At 46.7% G+C, this 18,451-nt stretch overlaps 7 protein-coding genes across 7 annotated transcripts; 3 read left to right on the plus strand and 4 right to left on the minus strand.

The window, feature by feature from the left end:
• Positions 1 to 31: 31 nt before the first annotated feature.
• I302_100756 (uncharacterized protein) lies at positions 32 to 1,942 on the minus strand (the record flags this gene model as incomplete). Its single annotated transcript, XM_019190766.2, has 9 exons — positions 32 to 55; positions 132 to 371; positions 487 to 578; positions 637 to 754; positions 823 to 902; positions 963 to 1,036; positions 1,120 to 1,187; positions 1,589 to 1,789; positions 1,901 to 1,942. The coding sequence occupies 9 exons, from the start codon at positions 1,940 to 1,942 to the stop codon at positions 32 to 34; spliced, it is 939 nt and encodes a 312-aa protein (XP_019047514.2).
• Positions 1,943 to 2,426: 484 nt separating this feature from the next.
• Positions 2,427 to 3,798, plus strand: I302_100757 (uncharacterized protein; the record flags this gene model as incomplete). The annotated part of the gene is made up of 4 exons (XM_019190767.1): positions 2,427 to 2,553; positions 2,705 to 3,384; positions 3,464 to 3,529; positions 3,604 to 3,798. The coding sequence occupies 4 exons, from the start codon at positions 2,427 to 2,429 to the stop codon at positions 3,796 to 3,798; spliced, it is 1,068 nt and encodes a 355-aa protein (XP_019047515.1).
• A 272-nt stretch (positions 3,799 to 4,070) lies between these two features.
• Positions 4,071 to 8,377, minus strand: I302_100758 (uncharacterized protein; the record flags this gene model as incomplete). The annotated part of the gene is made up of 10 exons (XM_065869147.1): positions 4,071 to 5,017; positions 5,093 to 5,224; positions 5,292 to 5,406; positions 5,476 to 5,552; positions 5,616 to 5,786; positions 5,854 to 6,709; positions 6,780 to 6,927; positions 6,989 to 7,106; positions 7,214 to 7,638; positions 7,701 to 8,377. 10 exons carry the CDS (start codon positions 8,375 to 8,377, stop codon positions 4,071 to 4,073), a joined length of 3,666 nt encoding a protein of 1,221 aa, XP_065725219.1.
• A 1,012-nt stretch (positions 8,378 to 9,389) lies between these two features.
• Positions 9,390 to 9,731, plus strand: I302_100759 (uncharacterized protein; the record flags this gene model as incomplete). The annotated part of the gene is made up of 1 exon (XM_019190769.1): positions 9,390 to 9,731. One exon carries the CDS (start codon positions 9,390 to 9,392, stop codon positions 9,729 to 9,731), a length of 342 nt encoding a protein of 113 aa, XP_019047517.1.
• A 318-nt stretch (positions 9,732 to 10,049) lies between these two features.
• I302_100760 (uncharacterized protein) lies at positions 10,050 to 14,532 on the minus strand (the record flags this gene model as incomplete). The annotated part of the gene is made up of 11 exons (XM_019190770.1): positions 10,050 to 10,223; positions 10,384 to 10,584; positions 10,749 to 11,114; positions 11,221 to 11,583; positions 11,649 to 11,890; positions 12,051 to 12,315; positions 12,533 to 12,972; positions 13,043 to 13,399; positions 13,533 to 13,737; positions 13,799 to 14,053; positions 14,122 to 14,532. The coding sequence occupies 11 exons, from the start codon at positions 14,530 to 14,532 to the stop codon at positions 10,050 to 10,052; spliced, it is 3,279 nt and encodes a 1,092-aa protein (XP_019047518.1).
• Positions 14,533 to 14,852: 320 nt separating this feature from the next.
• I302_100761 (uncharacterized protein) lies at positions 14,853 to 15,989 on the plus strand (the record flags this gene model as incomplete). The annotated part of the gene is made up of 4 exons (XM_019190771.1): positions 14,853 to 15,246; positions 15,415 to 15,561; positions 15,670 to 15,780; positions 15,907 to 15,989. The coding sequence occupies 4 exons, from the start codon at positions 14,853 to 14,855 to the stop codon at positions 15,987 to 15,989; spliced, it is 735 nt and encodes a 244-aa protein (XP_019047519.1).
• A 398-nt stretch (positions 15,990 to 16,387) lies between these two features.
• I302_100762 (uncharacterized protein) lies at positions 16,388 to 18,388 on the minus strand (the record flags this gene model as incomplete). The annotated part of the gene is made up of 1 exon (XM_019190772.1): positions 16,388 to 18,388. One exon carries the CDS (start codon positions 18,386 to 18,388, stop codon positions 16,388 to 16,390), a length of 2,001 nt encoding a protein of 666 aa, XP_019047520.1.
• Positions 18,389 to 18,451: the final 63 nt, after the last annotated feature.

Consider the following 18,451-nt stretch of genomic DNA (forward strand, 5'->3'; position numbering starts at 1 on the left):
CAGGATGAATAAAACAGGAAAAGACCAAGGATCAAACGAAATATGATGGTGTTTGCTAAGGGGAAATATCAAAAGTCAGCTTGCACTTCGCTTGACTTGGAAGTGATAGCCAAACAGAAAAACAAACTCACCATCCTCCTCAACGCGGGATTCTTCATATCCGTATCATTCTCCCTAGCCGCCCCGTAAACTTTGAAATCTGTCTGACCGCTCTCGTCGACCTGCATGATCGACGCGGAATTACCACACCTATAACAGTAGTTCGGGGCGGACCAGACGGTCACGAGCGAATTATCAAACATGTGTTTGTAGCCTTCTTGGACGAGTTGGTGCGCTCGAGCTATCAGGGAGAGCGAGTTGACGTGGTTGAACTGTTGTATCATGAGGGTTAGTGAAGAGATGGCGGGGGGTGGAGATGTGTGCAATATATATCACTCGAGATTGAGATTGGTTGATCCGATAAGAATATTTGTTTGAAGGACTCACTTCAGCAGTCACTTTCCCACCGAATAACCACCCCGCTCCTCGAGGACTGACAGACCACGAATCGACTTCATCAGGATCCGACCACATGAGGTCTAATATAGACATATCAGCTGATCAACTCTGGAGCTCAGGCAAACGTCAGCTGCTCACCACAAAACGCTCCCTCATGGGGCACCTCCTGAGCTCTAGGTATTATCCTAACCTGATCCAGGGTTTTGATATCAGGTGACAAACCCCCATGTACACACAGTATGGACGAATCGATTATCTGCGCAAGTAAGAGGATGAAATTGATCAGGAGTCGCTTCTGTCAGATGGGATGGGTGGTCCACTCACAGCAGCCAAACTCAGATGATCGAAGAGTGTACAACAAGCTTTCCATACCGATGGATTCCCATATTTCTGCATACATTCGTCTATCCAAGTTATTTGTCAGCTTTCATCCAGCTATAGAAAGTGGAAGCCAGTTGACTTACCGTAAAATCCATATACCTGTGTGATCTGACGGGATTCATGGTTCCCTCTCAACAAGGTTATCTTATCTGGATATCTATTGCATATCAAACATCAGCTGGAGGCCAAATTTCGCTAATAGCACGACATCTCAGCTGAGATAGAGAGCTGAACACTGACCTAGCTTTGTATGCTAATAGCAGGGACAATGTTTCCAAAGAGTAATACCCTCGATCTACGAAATCGCCCTGTATGAGAAGAACAAAAGGACAAGTCAGCGATGAAATCATTATATATGACCTTGACCTGACAGGATCTCAGGACATGGTCTTCCAGCTCAATCACTTCTCCAGCATTGAATTGCCACCAAGAGGCCCAAGCTCAGATCAAAGTCCAACCTCGTGTCTCTAGCCCGAACTTGAGTGCTGGACCGGCGCCGGGGCATTTATAGTACTACCGGTGGAACGGCCAGCTATAAGACTAGTCCAAGTCCATCGTACATGTACTGACAACTATACCCCATACTCCCTGCTCCGGCGCACAGCCATCCAAAGATCACCTTCTGCTTTCCTTCTTTCCTTTCCTCGAATGCTAGCTACGATGTGCTTTTACGCCCCCAAGAAAATTTTCAAAGAGATAAATAACTCACCATAAATATATAACTCGTCTCCGGAGCCTCACCCCCCTGCCTGAAAATCTCCAACACATCCCAAAACTGTCCATGTATATCACCGCATATCGTCACTGGCGACTGTACCAGATGGACGTTGCTCTCTTCCAGCAGGAGATCTCGCACTCGCGAGCAAAGCATTTTCATCTGACGTTCGGGGAGGTGTTTGCATTGCCGGATCTATATTTATATTAGGTGCAGGGGGAATGAGGAGAGTGAGGGAAAACGAAAGGAAAAGTTCATAAGATGAGCTTATTGTTCAGATGAAGAGGAGAGTGGAAGAAGACGTACATGGGCTATCCATTGGTCTGGATCTGAGGATAGTCCAGTCATATTGAAGTGCTTGATATGGATATTGTTGGATCGATGACTGGGTTGATATCTATTGAATTTCCTTTTGTGTTGAAATATCGATTGGTGAATTCCACTTTGCAGGCAATATACGGTCGATTTTCGGCCTTTTCGGTGCTGAGCTGACTGATTCCTTGTATGCTACAGGCAGATGTTGTGCAGTGTAGGGTGATGGTATCACTATGATGGATATTATCAACTGTCAATTGTTAAACTACGCTGACTTTTCTCTTGCTGAGATTACAAGAGATTACATGATCAGCTCATTCGATTGATCGTTCGGAGATATCCATACTATGCCGATAAGGAGAGCATGACGTGGCATTCTGAACATTACACGTGTACGGTAATACATAAGTCACCCATTCATCCAGACTGTTACGACCAGTCAGTCCGTCAACACAGAGTAGAATCAACCTCATCCATCTTACCTTCTTCCACATACTATACACTCAACTCACCTACCATGTCAGACGCAGCCTCGAGAGCAGCAGCCAGGAAAGCAAGGATCCAAGCTAGGGGAAATACCGGTCTCGCCAAATTGGCTCAATCGGCAAGAGGGGAGGAAGCTCAGGCGCTGTACGCTGATGATTGTGAGTGGATTGGTCTCTCATGCGATGCTTTTGCATCACAGTGCTTGTATATAATAAATCACTTGACTCTTCTTTTTCGATACTGCGATGCTTCAATCCAATCATCAGCCGATATGTAAGCGACAAAGCTAAAACTGTCAAATATATCTAGTCAAACCATCCCCTTCGTCAACACCTCAGACCGAAACCCCCCCTCCTATCCCATCAAGCAACACATCCACGTCCACCTCCGAGAAATCAAACCCATCATGGGCTCCTCCCCCTCCTTCCTCCTCCACATCTTCACGTGCCAACCCCAACCTCACAGCAGAACAGCAAGCCATGTCATCTCAGCTAGAAGCAATGATGTCGATGTTCGGCGGAGGACCTCCTGGAGCAGGAGCTGACGGGGAACTACCAGACATGTCCAAGCTCCTCCAATCCATGATGGGCGGGATAGATCCCTCACAGTCTGGTCAAAGGCTGCTCGGCGATCTGGACGATCCCGCCGGTCTTGGTGGATCCAGTGCAGCTGGAGGGTTAGGCGGAATACCTCCAAATCTCTTTGGCGGAGGAGGAGATGGTCAAAACGGGGACATGCCATTCCCCTTTCCCGGTATGGCCGGCCTAGGTGGACTGGGAGGACAAACGAAGAAAACGAAGAGCGAAAAGTATTTCCCCCTAATTCATTTCATCTCTATCGTGGTGCTTTCGATATTCACTATAATATGGTGGGAGCCCAAGATCAAGAAGGAGACGAGTATGATTACTGCCCTTGAGGGTGGGTGGGTGAAGAGGTGGAGTGGGTTGGGGCAGAGGGGGATTGGTAAATTTGGGAATGTCGAGGTTGTTGTGAGTTGGCGTTCCCCTGTTGACTGAGCAGCAGCAGAAGCAGGAAGTATGGCTGATAATGCTCTTGGGTAATTCGTAGCCTATATTCTGGGCTTTCACGACGCTCGAGTTGATTTTACAGACCAGTAGATTCATGATCTTCAAGGTGAGCTGTCGTCCAACCTGTATCTAGTCGTATGCGCATCGATTACTAATATATTATATCCGTGCAAACCTTAGTCCCCCCCACCACCCCATTCCCTCATATCAAACTTCCTGCCACTCCTCCCTCCCAAAATCTCCAGACCGATCCTCACAATCTCTCGATACCTATCGTTAATCCTGCAGACATACAAAGATGGGTGTCTTCTGGTGTTTATGATGGGAATGACGGTGGTGGTGAGTCAGTGGTTGGATGGTGGTAAGGTATTCTGAGTATATCAGTAGATACGGTATGAAGTATGATTTAGCCAGAGTATGCGTATGCTCCTCTTCGATGAGGATGAGCTTGAAGTAGAATCCGCCAGGATGATGATACGTGAGCATTGTACTGATATTGGAAGTATAACCGGGTAGGAGTATTAACCATTAAATAATGCATCGGCACTGCACCAAGATATAATAAATCAAAATCAGAACTACAACCAACACATATTTATACGTATGACCTCAACTCGAACAGAAAAACACAATAGTCCATAATCTATCTATCTAACCAACAAAGGCGACCTAACTTCCCCTTCCCCCTCTCCCTCCTCCTTTCCCTTCATTTTACCTTTTCTCTTCTGATCGAGCTCGGGCTCGGGCTGATCAACAACAGCCACCAAATTATGATACCTTCCCAACTCCAGCATCTCCCCTTGGGCGACACCGTTCTTATCCCTGGGAAGCCAGATGACCGGTACGGGGACAATCATTTCCAGAGGGTACATTAGACCATTGATGGAAGTAAGATTCTCTGTAAAATACTTGATATCCTTCTCTTTCTCTTCACTTGTTCCCTGACCTTGTGAATTCGACCTCGAGATATTGGTAGGCTTAAGATAAGAGCACCGCTCCGTCTGTAGTAAATCGTCTATCCGTTCGATTGGGATGGGTAATGGAAAATGATCGGGTAATCTCCCATAACCAGGTAAAAGCGCTGTCACCCGATTCAAAAGCGATAAATCAGATTGACGAGATTGTCTAGCCATGCCCTCTTCGGTACGGTCTCGAATCCGCATCGTAACGGCCAGCTCGTCCAATGCCTTTCTAGTATTCCCATTCAGATTCCTCCGTCGCTTCTCTCGATACCTCAATATAGTCAACCCCTCACTTATCGCCACAACCACCACCGCCACGCCTATACTAACTCCGCCGATGGCCCATTCATCCCTACTTAATAATATCAGACCATAAAGCAATGGCTGAAATCCCAAGATCCAGCCGAATCGTCTGACAGTCCATAGCGCCAGGATGGTACCGGTGTGTCCAGCGGAAGTATCTACGAAAACGTGCTCGATCATATATCGATTAGCGATGAATGAGAGGTAGAGCAGTACGATGATGGGGATGGAGAGTAAGGGGAAGATGAATAGGAGAGTCGAGGCGTAGAATACTTCTAGGAGGCAGGGGGCCATACCCATTGCTGGGGAGTATGCAGGTGGTGTGAACACTATCCGCACAGATGATGTTAGCAATGGTATCGAATATAACGCCTTGGAGCACAATGAGAAATCTGGTCACTCACATCGATATTTCTTTCTTGGAGTTATGGCTTTCCTCCTTTGTTTGAAATACTTGAACAGCCGATGTCCTTGTAAAAGGTATAATGCTGGCAAGACAAAGGCGAGGTTCAAGAGCAGTATGAAAACGAACCAAGCTGAAAAACATGATGATCAGTAAGCTGATTGTCAGGGACTGCGATTGTGCCGCATCATTCAGCTTACTCGAGAAGACTGCACCGTCACCGACTGTCCTTCCTTCCTGGACATCCAAGGCGAAACCTTGAACAGCGTACTCCAAAGCGACTACGAGAACAGTCCAGATGATAGTGACCCATAGCTAACAGTAGAAGTCAGATATCAGCTACTCGATTTAGGGCAATCGGTAAGGGTAGAAAAACCAGCTCACCAGCAGATAGAATACCCCTTTGTAAGCCAATGCTTTCTGCCGACTTCGCGAGATACATTGGACATCTTTGGAGAATCCTGTTATGAAGACGATCAACCTTCAAGGATCATCCAAGTGTACGACATGACTTGCCAACTTACGCTCGGTCAGGACCGCTGCCACCCCCACTATCAAAGATAACACCACAGCAGGGACCAGACCTTCCACCACCCCCGACCCGAACCCATCACTTCTCGCCAAAGGGCGCATCAACCCCAGATAATGAGAGAAACCAGGCGCAGCGCCGACCGTCAGAGCAAGAAAGGGAATCACTGAGAATCGAAGATAGCCAGATCAGCTTGCCGTTTTCTATATCCCCAGTGATTCAGCTGAACTCACAAATAACAGAGAGCATTCCTCCCATCGCCAAAACCTTTAACCGGAATTTCCGCTCATCCTTCTTGCTTGTCAAACCAGCATTCTCCCAAAGTATATCCTCCCTCGTGTACCCCTCTATCAATTCTGCATGGGGTAACCATCTAACCCCTTTACCTACTACTACCCACCCCTTGATATCAGATTTGGGGCTAGTCGAAGCTATCTCAGCAAACTTCTGCTTCTGCATAGTATCAATCTCCATATTCAATTCCTTGAACCGCGCTCTTGTCTCTCTGATCGCTGCATAGTGTGCTGCAAGGGGGGACGTACCCTCCCTTGACACTCTATGAGAAGATCGTGTAGGTACTCTGGGTCTTTGTCCAAGTCCTTCAGGAGAGGATGGACTGGTAGGTGATACAGGCGGTCCAGGACTGGTAGGAGACGATATAATCGGTGTAGTGCTGGTCCCCCTGACGGCCTCTCCACTATGCGGTGGATCACTCGATGTTACACCACCATCGCTCACCCGTCCTTCAAGGGAAGTTTCGGGCGTAGTACCCAGCTCAGCGGTATTTTCAGATTGTGGACTAGGGTCGGGAACCCAATTGCCCGTAGGGTCCATCTTTATTCTTTGGCCTATATCGAACCTACCGCCATACATCGCTGAATCCCTGTTGATCTCTTTGAAGCGCGAATCGCTTGGCTTGCCCCCTTCGTCAAGATTGAGAGGTGCCGGAATAGGGACGTTGAGTCGTTCGCTGGACTGAGGATGAAATACAGTCGGGATCTTGTAGAATGATTTGGGGGCTAGGAAATCGTCTGGTGGAGTTGGGCGAGTGGGAGATGAGTTTTTAGTGGATTGGGATTCTGGTTCGCCCTGGGTTTGTAGAACATTGTACAAGATCAGTGACCTTGACCGAGGTAGACTTTTCAAGAGACCGACTCACCTCGTTCCATCCTATCGGTTCCAACACATCTCCATCCGAAGCGGTATGAGTTAATTTGAAAGAAGCGATATAATTCGTTTCTGCCACTTCCAACTGTATCAGCACTTCTTCTCGCTCTTTAACTTTCTCCTTCAGATCGGTAGTATCCCTGTGCATACCATATCAGCTGTCTAAATAAATGTCAGATCACTGTTTATACTCCAGCTTACGGAATAGCAAACATTCCAACAACATCCACTTCTTTCTCCTCCTCATCCCTTTTCATCCCAGCTGACCACTCCCTCAACAACCGCCTCACACCATCTTCCGACCTCCCTTTCCAGCCTCCTGCATCTTGCGAAGAAATAAACACCATCTCCATCTTCACGTCCTATTTTCGAATCCCTTCTTCGACCTCATCAACGAAGCGTATGTTCTAGCAATGACGAACAAACCTCCTCCACAAGCTAGTACCGCAAGAACTACCAGGATGATTATCAATCTGACTCTTGCAGAGGATATGGCAGGTGCGATCGTCGAGCTTAATGATCGGGAAGCCAACATCATTCGTAGAGTATTGGAGGTAGCTGTTGAATCTGGACTTGGATCTAGAGCATTCAGCAGACGAAGTAGGGATAGATCAGTCAATGTGCCTAATCTCCCTCCGAGGGTGTTGGGTGGGGAGGTTTCGCTAAGACAAGGCGCGCCAGCTATGATCATCGGTAAGACGCCTCCTAATGCCAGTAGGGAGATCAGAGCAGAAAGTTTCAGACCGGCGAAGAGGACGGAGAGTGACGAGGCGCCTTCTGAGAGGGTGTTGGAAGGTAGATGGAGAAATGGAAGTAGGAATGTAAGGAATGTCCATTTGGGAGGTCGGAATCTATGTGGGATTAGCTTGGATGCTCCATCTTGGAGAGACGATAATCGTGAAAGCTGACTCACTCTTGGGATATTGCCCATGTCCTCGGTGCGTATAAACCCGGTATTCTCTTCTTCAAGATCAACCATAATATCCAGAGTATCCAACCAAGTATCAGCCCCGATCCCAACCCAGCTGCTACACCCCATCCTTGCCAGTCCCAATCTCCCGCACAGGTGTTGATAGAGCTTGGGTCGGTGATAGCACTGGCTCGCTGGGTCGGTATATGAGCGATTGTATCTGAGGAGTGGGTCTGTGTTGACGTGGGAGTGGGGGTGGCGAGAGTAGGAGAGGGAGTGCTTGGAACAGTGGTTGTTCTTAGCATGGTAGTTGCGAAAGTGGTACTATCTGAGGTGTAAGTGGAAATCACCTGTGTAGTGATAGTCTCCATGCTACCGGTGCTAATGGAAGCTGACGCGGCGGACAGAGCACTACTTGACGCTTCAGCGAGTTGAGACGAAAGTATCGCAGCGCACTCTGGGATATTCTGATATATCCCTGTTGGGGGTTGGACCGGTCCAGTGGAAGCTGCTGAGTCGTATGATACTCTTGCGGTTGTAAAGAAGGAAGCGGTGTACCATTCTGGTTCCCAAGACAAGGTCTCATCTCCGCATAAGTAAAAATGTCGTCGATGAGGTACATGGTGAAGGAGTGAGGGAGCGGTCGTTATTATAGGATTATATATTGTTGTTGAGGTCATTCTACTTTTTGAGTTTTATGTATAGTACTTTAGATCGAGAGATTGAAGTTGAATATATAAATGAGTGTGTTATCTTTTCAGGCAGTCGATGCATGTGGTCTGGTTGGTAGGTATCTGCGGTAGGTGTTACAGGAATGGTAAACAAGGTGGCTAAAGGATGTCGTTCCTTCCTGAAAGTCGACTTCCGAGGTCGAAGCTGTGTTCTGGATGGTATCGCATCACTCGTCCTCGTTGTTGACCATGGTAGGCGAGTATGGCATCAATAATGATAATGGTATTCCTAACAAACAGAGCACAAGATAATAGGTCAATATTCGCGAGTGTAAGCGATAAGTCAGTATAAGTAGTGATTTAGCAGGTAGATGAGAAACACCAGTGATGATACGAGTACCAGCAAAGGAGATGAGCAACACCAAAGGATCACATCAAACAATCAATCAAACAACGCACTGACCACCGACTCATAGCATCATACATCATAGATCGTAGCATAGGCACAACAGCCCATTATATTCGCACAGATCTCTTTGCATGTTTAGCTAGCGATCAGTACTCGCTAGATGACTTCCACCTCGGTGCTCCCACTCCTGCTTCGGTCCAGAACATGAGAACATTTTTCAAGCTCGATGGTGAATTGATCGTTGCATCTCTGAGGACGACCACACAACAAGTCACACGTCAGATCTGAAACGCAACGACAGAAAAAAACCAACGACGCACGGATCGTCACCTCATCGAGTGGCTTCATTCCTTCGTTCAGGCACGTCATGATGTCTAGCCACGCGATGGTAATCCCAAAGTCGCAATTAATGTTCACATCTTCGCATCTGAATTGACCAGTACGAGTAAGATACTGTAGACACAGGGAGCATCTCATCCATATGAGTACGACAATGTAATCTCTAGCTTTCAATACTCAGAGCTCAGCAGCTCATCCATCCATCCATCCATCCATCCATCCATCCATCCATCCATCCATCCATCCATCCATCCATCCATCTCTCTCTTCACAATGGCATGCGTAAACATGCGATTAATCATGAAATCCCTCCAATCGCACTTCACCCCGACCGTTAACCGAGAAATCGCAGCGTTCGAAAATTCCTTTCCAGACAATACATACCAAGTCATGTCGATGGGTGATGATCCCCGTGTGCTGGTGTTCGCTGCGTATTACTGCGATGTCGAGGAAGAGTCGACAGTCGCACATCCGAATGATACCCTGTATGCGAAGAGGGAGTTTAGAGCGGAAAGTGATATTACGGAGAGTTTCGGGGCGTATCAGAATGCGTTGTTGGGCATTTGCGGGGATGACGAGGACGCTCATAAGCTGGGTAAAGGGGGTGAGGCATGAATGCTGCCGAGTGAGTGAATACACCTCAGCGGAAGGTATACTGCTCGGACAGAGCTGATCTCCTCGGGCAGATGTTCGTAACAAGCCAGTCGATGGGATACATCAATGATGTGCAATCCCAGATAGATTTACTATATGCATGCTGTATCTAGAAATGATTGACAAGAAGCTAGAATCTAATTCTAATATACATGAACCGACAGAACTCGACGCCACATGACCCTTCTTGTGCAAGCTTACAAGTACAATCTACACCGTATCAAACCAAACCAAATTAGCAACTCCTATCACAATGTACGTAAGTAAGCGGTAGACAACTCACGAAGGGTTGAACACCACTGTATTGGGTCTCTCCAACAGCTCCATACTCTTCCCAAACTTCTCTTCCAGCTCTGTATTTCCAATAGCGTGCGCAGCCTGACCCATCTGTCGGATCAGTTCCTGTAATCTCCTGAAACATCTGATGATGGATCCTTCGAATATGTCTGTGAGCTGTATCGTATAATGGTATATCAGTATTGCACCCTTCAACTACCCAAAATAGGTATATAACGAGATATGATGTATCTTTTCGACAGTCAATGACATATTTTTCCCAAAGCGCAATACCTCTTAGATCACTGCGAGAAGAAGTATGATCCACCCGACTCACATTACAGATATCACTAAACTTGGCTCCCTTGCACCACTGCAAAACCGCATCCATCATCTCCACCTTGAAGCTCTGGATATACTCCTCCTCCACAATGGGTATACCAGATTCGTTTGAGATCTTCGCTATTCTCCTGGCTGTCTCCTGAAGTACTCGGAGGGGAGATGCTAGTTCCTCTTTCAAACGCACTTTGGCCTCGGACTGGGTTGATGAGAGAGTATATTAGCAAAATATCGAAAGACACATCACCAGAATCCAAACAAGGAAGGAGATGAAGGGAACGAGAAGTCCATCTTGTAATTGCCAATGGCAACGAGGCAGCAACTTCTTTATTTAATAGAAACCGAAATGAAGACTGAACTCACCTTCTCCTGGAAAACAAAACAACTCAAAACAGCCGCACACTGCTCAGGGCTTAAATCATTAAACGTCCCCCCAAACATCATCTCAGTCAACATCAGCTCATCTCCCGTCGAGATCTCACACGCCACCCTCCCCTTCATCTCCACAACATCATCGGAAGTTGTGAATCCCAACCTCCTCAACACCCTCTTACGCGATTTCAACTCTTCAAGCTGGAGGATATCGTGTACGGAGTTTATTTTCCTCTTGAGCTGTTTGACGGCGTTGATGGATTCTTGCTTTTTGTCGTAGAGGTCGTACAGCCTCGGAAGGTCTCTGGAGGTTGTTATTGATAGAGAGGAGAGTCGTTGTTCGAGGATTGCGATTTTCTACATTGCATCAACAACAGATGTAATCAGCTTACCTCATCTTGGAATGATCTTATTGTCGTTGTCTGAAGATCCAACATTGTAGACAAGGGAAGGTCACACCCACCTTCACCAACTCCTTGAAACTCTTATCCTCAATCCCCATACTCTTAATAGGATCCAAAAGGGGTGGCCCATCTTTCATACGCTTCTTAATCTCTCCAACAGCTTTGAACGCCGTGTTCTTCTCCGACTGTCCTCTGAGATCTTTGGGCAAGTTGATCCTATACTGCGAGATAGCCTGAACAGTAGTGAGAGAACAAGCTATGATGGCTACTTCGCCTTGATCGGTTCCTGTAGGTGGTATCAAAGTGGAGGAAGATCGATCTTTGGGATTTCCAGATGATGTTCCCGAAGCGACTTTGGTGAGGACATCGACGATGTATTGTTTTTGAGGTGGGTCGGATTCGGTGAATATGGGTGTTCGGCCCTGATTCAGCGTGGGATATCAGCTTGAGCATGAGTTGTGCGTACCAACAAGTTCTGTCAACTCACTTTAGGGTTGACCACCTTATTATAAGCTACTACCACACACCATCCAAAGTCCTTATCGCCATCTTTGATCTCCACCAATCTACCAGCCTGTAAGAATTTCAAACTGTACGAAGGATGCGAAATGACAGCTTGGAAATCTTGGCCTTTCTCTTTCAGCTGTTGTCGAAGGTCGTAATACTCGCTTATCTCGTCGTCTTTCTCTACTATGATGGCATCTCTAGTTTCTTCTGCTTCTTTGAGCTCTGCAAATGATATCTCGTCAGCGTCAGAATAACCTTATTCCCCAGTAATATAGCATTTCCTTTCTCGTACATCCCATGCGAGTCTTCCCCCAAATGTCATTGATGACACACTTTGAACAATGATATTCAGGAGAGAGAGGAAGAAGCAAGACAAACTTACGTTTCTCCAAAACAGGCACACTCATGCTATTCTGAAACTGGAAGAAACACCTCTCCAACATATATTCCGGACTGACACCCTCAACCCTCATAAGGTTGATAATCATATTATAACCGAGATGGAAAGCCGAATCCAATCTGTCCGCCTGACCTTTCACCATCCCTTTGGCAGCATCCGGTTCGATCTTCTCATCACACATCATGATTACTATTCCTCGGGCATCGAGACCTCTTCGTCCGGCCCGACCTGACATTTGGATGTATTCCTGTTGCACCGGATAAAGATTATCAGTGACACTCCCCTTTACCTCCTTCAACAAACCAGCACTGTCAAACATCAAAAGGTAAAGTAGTATGATGGTAATGTAGTATGATGGCAATGTAGTATGATGGTGATGTAGTTTGATGGTAATGTAGTATGATGATAATGTAGTATGATTAAAGTAGTATGATTAAATCCGCGAGAGAAGGAAAATCACTCACACCACCAGACAAATTCCTAAAATCTTTCCCATCAAACTTCCTAACACTAGTAAACACAACAGTCTTCGCAGGCATGTTCAACCCAATCGAGAAAGTCTCAGTAGCGAACAGAGCTTTAATCAATCCCTCCTGGAATAAAATCTCAATAACCTCTTTCAAAATAGGTAACAAACCACCATGATGGATTCCAATACCCCTCTTGAGTAAGGGTAGGATCCCTTCGATCTGGGATAACTTCTTATCGTCCTCTGATAAGCCGCTAATGGCATTTTCGAATACCTGTTGAACAGTCGAAGCTTCGTCGGGGGTATTGAAATCGAATTTCTGCATTTGCATAGCCAGATCTTCACATTCCCTCTTGGAGAAGGCGAATATGATGACAGGGTTGAGGTTTCTTCGCATGATCAGGGTTACGATCTTGTAAATATCGGATTTTTCACCTTTTTCGTTCAAATGAAAACCGAATGAGCTGATTTCATTTCAGGCGCCTTCAGGAGGATAGTAGCTCACCTTTCATAGCTCCACCTTTCCTGGTCTTATTCCCCTTCCTGCCCTTTCCACTATTCGGATCGGCAGAATCTTCCCCTTGTCCCGCTGCCAGCGCAGCCATGGCTTTCTGGAAATTGTCTTCTCTGAAATTACTTCTCTCATCCACTACTAGGTAGATACCTTCTGATCCGGCGGGGAAGAGATAGTGTTGCAATGGAGTTGGACGGAAATCTGTGTATACGACATGACATGGCTGCTCGTGTGTTGACGTTATCCATTCTGCGAATTCCATGGAGTTGGGGATCGTAGCCGAGAGGAAGACATATCGGACTGTATGAGGGAGAAGGATGATGGTCTCTTCCCAGACGACACCTCGTTCTATGTGTCACATGAGAGATGTCAGATTTTCTCTCTTGATCTTGGCTACTCGTACAGCAACGAGAGAGGGACTCAAGAAGCCATTACCTCCGAGAAGAAAATGGATGATGTTAAGGGGAAACCCGCAACTCACCCTTGTCTCGCATATAATGCACCTCATCAAATACAACCCACGCTACCTCCCTCATGACCTCTGATCCTCTGTACAACATCGATCGCAGAATTTCCGTTGTCATAACTAAACACGAAGCGGTAGGGTTGATAGTGACATCTCCAGTCATCAATCCCACATCACCAAACGTTTCCAAGAATTCTCGGTATTTCTGATTAGACAGTGCCTACACAGACATGCACATATAAGGTCCTTTCTTTTGACTTGGTCGTGATGGCTTAGCTTACCTTGATGGGACTCGTATATACTACTCTTCTTCCTTCCTTCAGACAAGTTGCAATCGCAAACTCAGCTACGACCGTCTTACCCGCCGATGTATGTGCCGATACGAGCACAGACTCATTACGCTCTATACAAGACGTAGCGACGAATTGGAAAGGATCTAAGGTGAATTTGTATTCTCTTGCTGGTGGGTCATTTCGCTTGTGCTGGGAAATAGGGATGTATGGGTAATTTGGTGGGACGGCAACTTGATGACGGACCTGTATGATCGAAGGCTCAGCACTTCGTCCCAAAGACATGACATACGTAGAGGTGACCGCTAACTTACCTGATGAACCAACTTCATCTTCCCCTCCTCACCCGCAGCAGCTCCATCAAGACCCTTGGAAGCTTCCACCTCCCTCTCAGCCTCGGTCTCAAATTCATCAGCCTTGACCACCGTCGCACCTTCCACATCCTGTCCATTTTCCGTCTGACCCTCCAGCACTTCCATCGGATCTCCAGTCTTCGATGATGATCCTACACCAGAATCTAACATGTCCATAGCATCTCCTCCCGCTTGAGCCGTCTCATCTTCTTCGACTTCTTCCTCTTGGACATCATCGATTTCATCTATCCTTGCTGACTTGACGGGTCGATCGGACGTCTCAGCACTTCGTTCTTTGACATTTCGTTTTCTGTGTTTCTTCTCTCTTGGTGTGGATGGTCCAGCGGATGAGCTGGGGTCTTTTGGTGCCATGTTTGTGTATGAGTATGACTCCTCGCCATGTAAATGTTGAAGTAGCAGATCAGAATTATTGAAATAATCAACAGCAAAAGCATCCTCCATCCACAATTCCTAGGTGAATGTCTTTGTATCACGTGATACGAGCATGGTTTTTATCGGGATGCACGGATAAATTCGGTTCAAGGATGAAATGAAAGGAGTCAAATTGCCACTGTACAAGTGATTTCCATACGAGTAATCCAGAAAAAAAGTTGTTCTTCGTCATTCCTTGAATCAGTCCAACATCTTGTAACATATATCATATAGCTCAACACCCTCATCCACCAAACATCATGTCATTCTTATCAGGTCTATTCGGCGGTTCACCCGAACCAGTAGAGAAAGAACCATCAGCCTCTGCAGAGTTATTCAACTCTACGACATTCCGATCAAATGTCGAACCCTCCTCTTCATCCTCTTCCTCTGCTTCTTCCTCCTCATCGATACCTCAACCACCCACCAATACATCTCCAGTCCCTACCCCACCCGCTCCAACAGCATTAGATGCCTTTGGTACTGCCTTTGATCCCGCTCGATTACATCCCTTAGCTGGGTTGAGCGAGAACTTGGAATTGTTGCAGCTGGATGAAGATAAATTGAATGATATTGAGGGGTCGGCTTCGGTCCTGCCTTCCAGAGGGTGGACGGACGATCTGTGTGTGGGGACGGGTACGACGTATCTTTCAGGTGAGTGCTGGCTTTGTTATTACAGGGATTCATCTCCTTGTCATCTCTTTCGGTACTGTGTATTTTTGTGCAGAAGGGTTTCATTTCATCGCCTTTCACCTTCTCACTTGTTTTTGGTTGTACCGACCATTTTGTCCGAGCCATGCTGATCATATCATCACCTCCCAGGTCTCCTCGTCGGTGGTATGTGGGGTGCCAAAGAGGGTCTAAGTCGACCACTAGGTAACAACCCTTCAATGAAATTACGAATCAACAGTATCCTGAATGGATGCACGAGAAGAGGTAGTTTCACTGGTAACTCGCTGGGTGTTTTGGGTGAGTCAGAGCGTGTCAAAATGTTCACACAAAAACCAATCTCGCTACACTATCATGCATACCTGCTTTTGGACTCAATCAGCTAATCATTCAATCTTGTAATCTTAGCCATTTTCTACAATCTCGCCAACTCCTCTTTGGACAGTATAAGAGGAAGACACGATACCTACAATGTACTTGGTGCTGCTGCATTGAGCGGAGCCATCTTCAAGTCCACTGGTGAGTATCCATCTTCATTTAGACTTGTTCGCCATCATTTCAACTCACTAGCGGAAATACACGAAAGCCACGAAAATTATATCTTGAAAGTGATACATCAGCTGACACCGTGTACCTCCCCCACAGCCGGTGTCAGACCAGCATTGGTAGGCGCAAGTATCATGACCGCCGCCGCAGGTGCATGGTCAGCCTTCAAGAACACCGTTTAAGCTATACTTCACTGCAAAATCTATCCCTCAACAGCAAAATCAGAATCCCTTTCGTGATATTCCAAAAGTGGTGAAGCCGACACAAGTTAGATGATAAAAGCAGAATATACCCCAAGGAGAAAGACTGTATTGTATTTTATGGTTCCTCTTTTCCTTATATAACGACATGATCCTGGAATGGAATGGGATTTATATATTTTATCGGCTTCAGGATACTATTGCATGCATAACAACCTCTTCTCAATGGCTATGGCTATCACCGACGATAAAGTCTACTGACTTGATGTGCACCGATTGGGGCTGACAAATACGATGTTCATAGAACCATTCTCCGTCCAAATCCCTACTGACAAAATATGAGGTGTGTAACGCCGTTCTACCGCAGCAGAATCTACCGACTAAATATCAACCCCCTTCAACAACGCCAAACGCTGTTCAATCCCCCCTCCACCCTGCTCCAAACCAGGACTCATCATCCCCGGTACACCTCTCAGCTGATCCGCAAACCCCTGATTCGTAGATGATCCCAACGGAGGAGAGATTAACGCCCGGTCGCTCCAACTGGCTTTGAGGATATCTTCAACTTCGTTCCTCGCTTTCAACTCTTTCTTCTCCACTCTTGTCTTTTTGCTTGACTTGTTGTTGTTTCCCGTAATAGCATTCGGAGATAGAGTTGATGGTTTGCCCTTGGACGGAGAGGGAGAGGGTTTTGACAAGTTTTTCAAGGCTGTTGAGCGCTTCAAGGTCAATTTTGATGGTAATGCCGACTTATCTTTCTTGGTGTTGGGTTTACTTGATAACGGGGAAGTAGGGTTCAGTCCAGAGGGAGTATACCCCTTCTCCTTCTTCATCGGAGATTGAGTCTTGCTGGGAGAAACAACAGAGAACGAGTCGATCCCTGCCAAACCAGAAGCAGTGGAAGGTATTCTAGGCATCTTCATCTCCGTCTTCGTCTCGTTGGGATTAGGAGAAGGTTCAGGTGTACCACCCACACTGGTCGAGGTGCATATCGTCCCGTTCTCACTATACTCGCTAATTATAGAGGGTTCAATCTGTTTGTTCGGTATGGGGGAGGGATGGAAGAATAGGTGAGGTTGCATCGGCGGACTCAGGATGGCGAGGTTTGTGGGTGAGACGGAACGGGGTCGGATCCATTCGGGTGCTTCTGGCATGGCCGTCGCAGGTGTAACTTGGGTGGTATTGCGAGATTGTCGTTTGATATTGGGCGATTTGTTCCTTTCTAATTTATTGTTCTTCCTCGGCGTGACGTCGGGTTGGGAGGTTTGAGAATGTAATTTATCTTTCAACTGTCTTATCTCATCGCCTCTTCCAGGTGATACCACCTCATCCTCAATAGATACTTCTTGATAATCTCGTTCTCCCAACATAGGTAACGTAGTATAAGTGATAGATTCAGAAACTTTATTGGATTTCACCAATTTCATCGTCTTCGTCTGTTTCTCATCCACCTCACCTTCCTCAAGATCGCTCAAGCTATTAAACCCATTTTGCAGTGTTAGGTCCTTCCCTCGTGCAGATCTAAAATTCGTCCATGATTCCCTCCATCCCCAACCTTTCTCACTGGCAGAGATGAACTGTCCAGATTTGATCAGACCTCCTGGACCCCGTTCGTATGTCCCTGTCGCACCTGTTGATATAGGCGCTCTAGACCCCTCGAGCCGAACGGTATTATGTTCCTCATCCACAACCAACTGCGGCGCATCATCCATCCTTGAATCCCATACCTCATCTTCCTCATCCGACGGAATCTCTTTCCACCCGCCTCCCACACCTTTATAGGGATTGGGATCAACGGACGAATTGGCAAAAGGGTCGTTTCCATTTTTCATCAACTTCTCGAAATCCTTTCCAGCCATTGAAGACCTACTTCTCCTCTTTTTGCGCTTACGGTATTTCTGGTAGGCGAATCCTGCTAGGGTTATTAGGATTAACAGAAAGACGGGGACGAGGTATCGGATAGAGGAGGGTTGTTTAGGTGGATCGGAGGGGAGGAGTCGGTTCTCCGTTGTATGTGTTGGTGTGGGGGAGGAGGCGGTACTGCTTGGAGAGGATGTGGTGGATGAAATTGCAGATGATGATGTGTTGGTGGTTGATGTACTAGTGCTTGATGTTTTTGTTGCTGAGGTAGATGTCGAGGTAGTTGATGAAGAGGTGATTGAGGAAGTCGAGTCGGTTTCTATGTTATCATCTGTGTTACTGCCATCATCTACGCCCTGATCGTCATTATCGCCTGATTTCGGTGACGCTGGTGTGGCCCCTCCATGCGGACCCAGAAGCAGCGGTGATCCCTGACTACCAACATTCCCTCTAGGTAAAACTCTCGCATCTGCACCAATTCTACTTCCGATCACCAGCAATGCCCCTCCTAAGAAAGACATCTTCTGAACCCTACGATAATCTTATCTATCCGCTATCCTCTTTCTTTTGGTTGTCTAGATACA

Source organism: Kwoniella bestiolae, chromosome 1, assembly GCF_000512585.2.
Source record: "Kwoniella bestiolae CBS 10118 chromosome 1, complete sequence".
NCBI classification, from domain to species: Eukaryota; Fungi; Basidiomycota; class Tremellomycetes; order Tremellales; family Cryptococcaceae; genus Kwoniella; species Kwoniella bestiolae.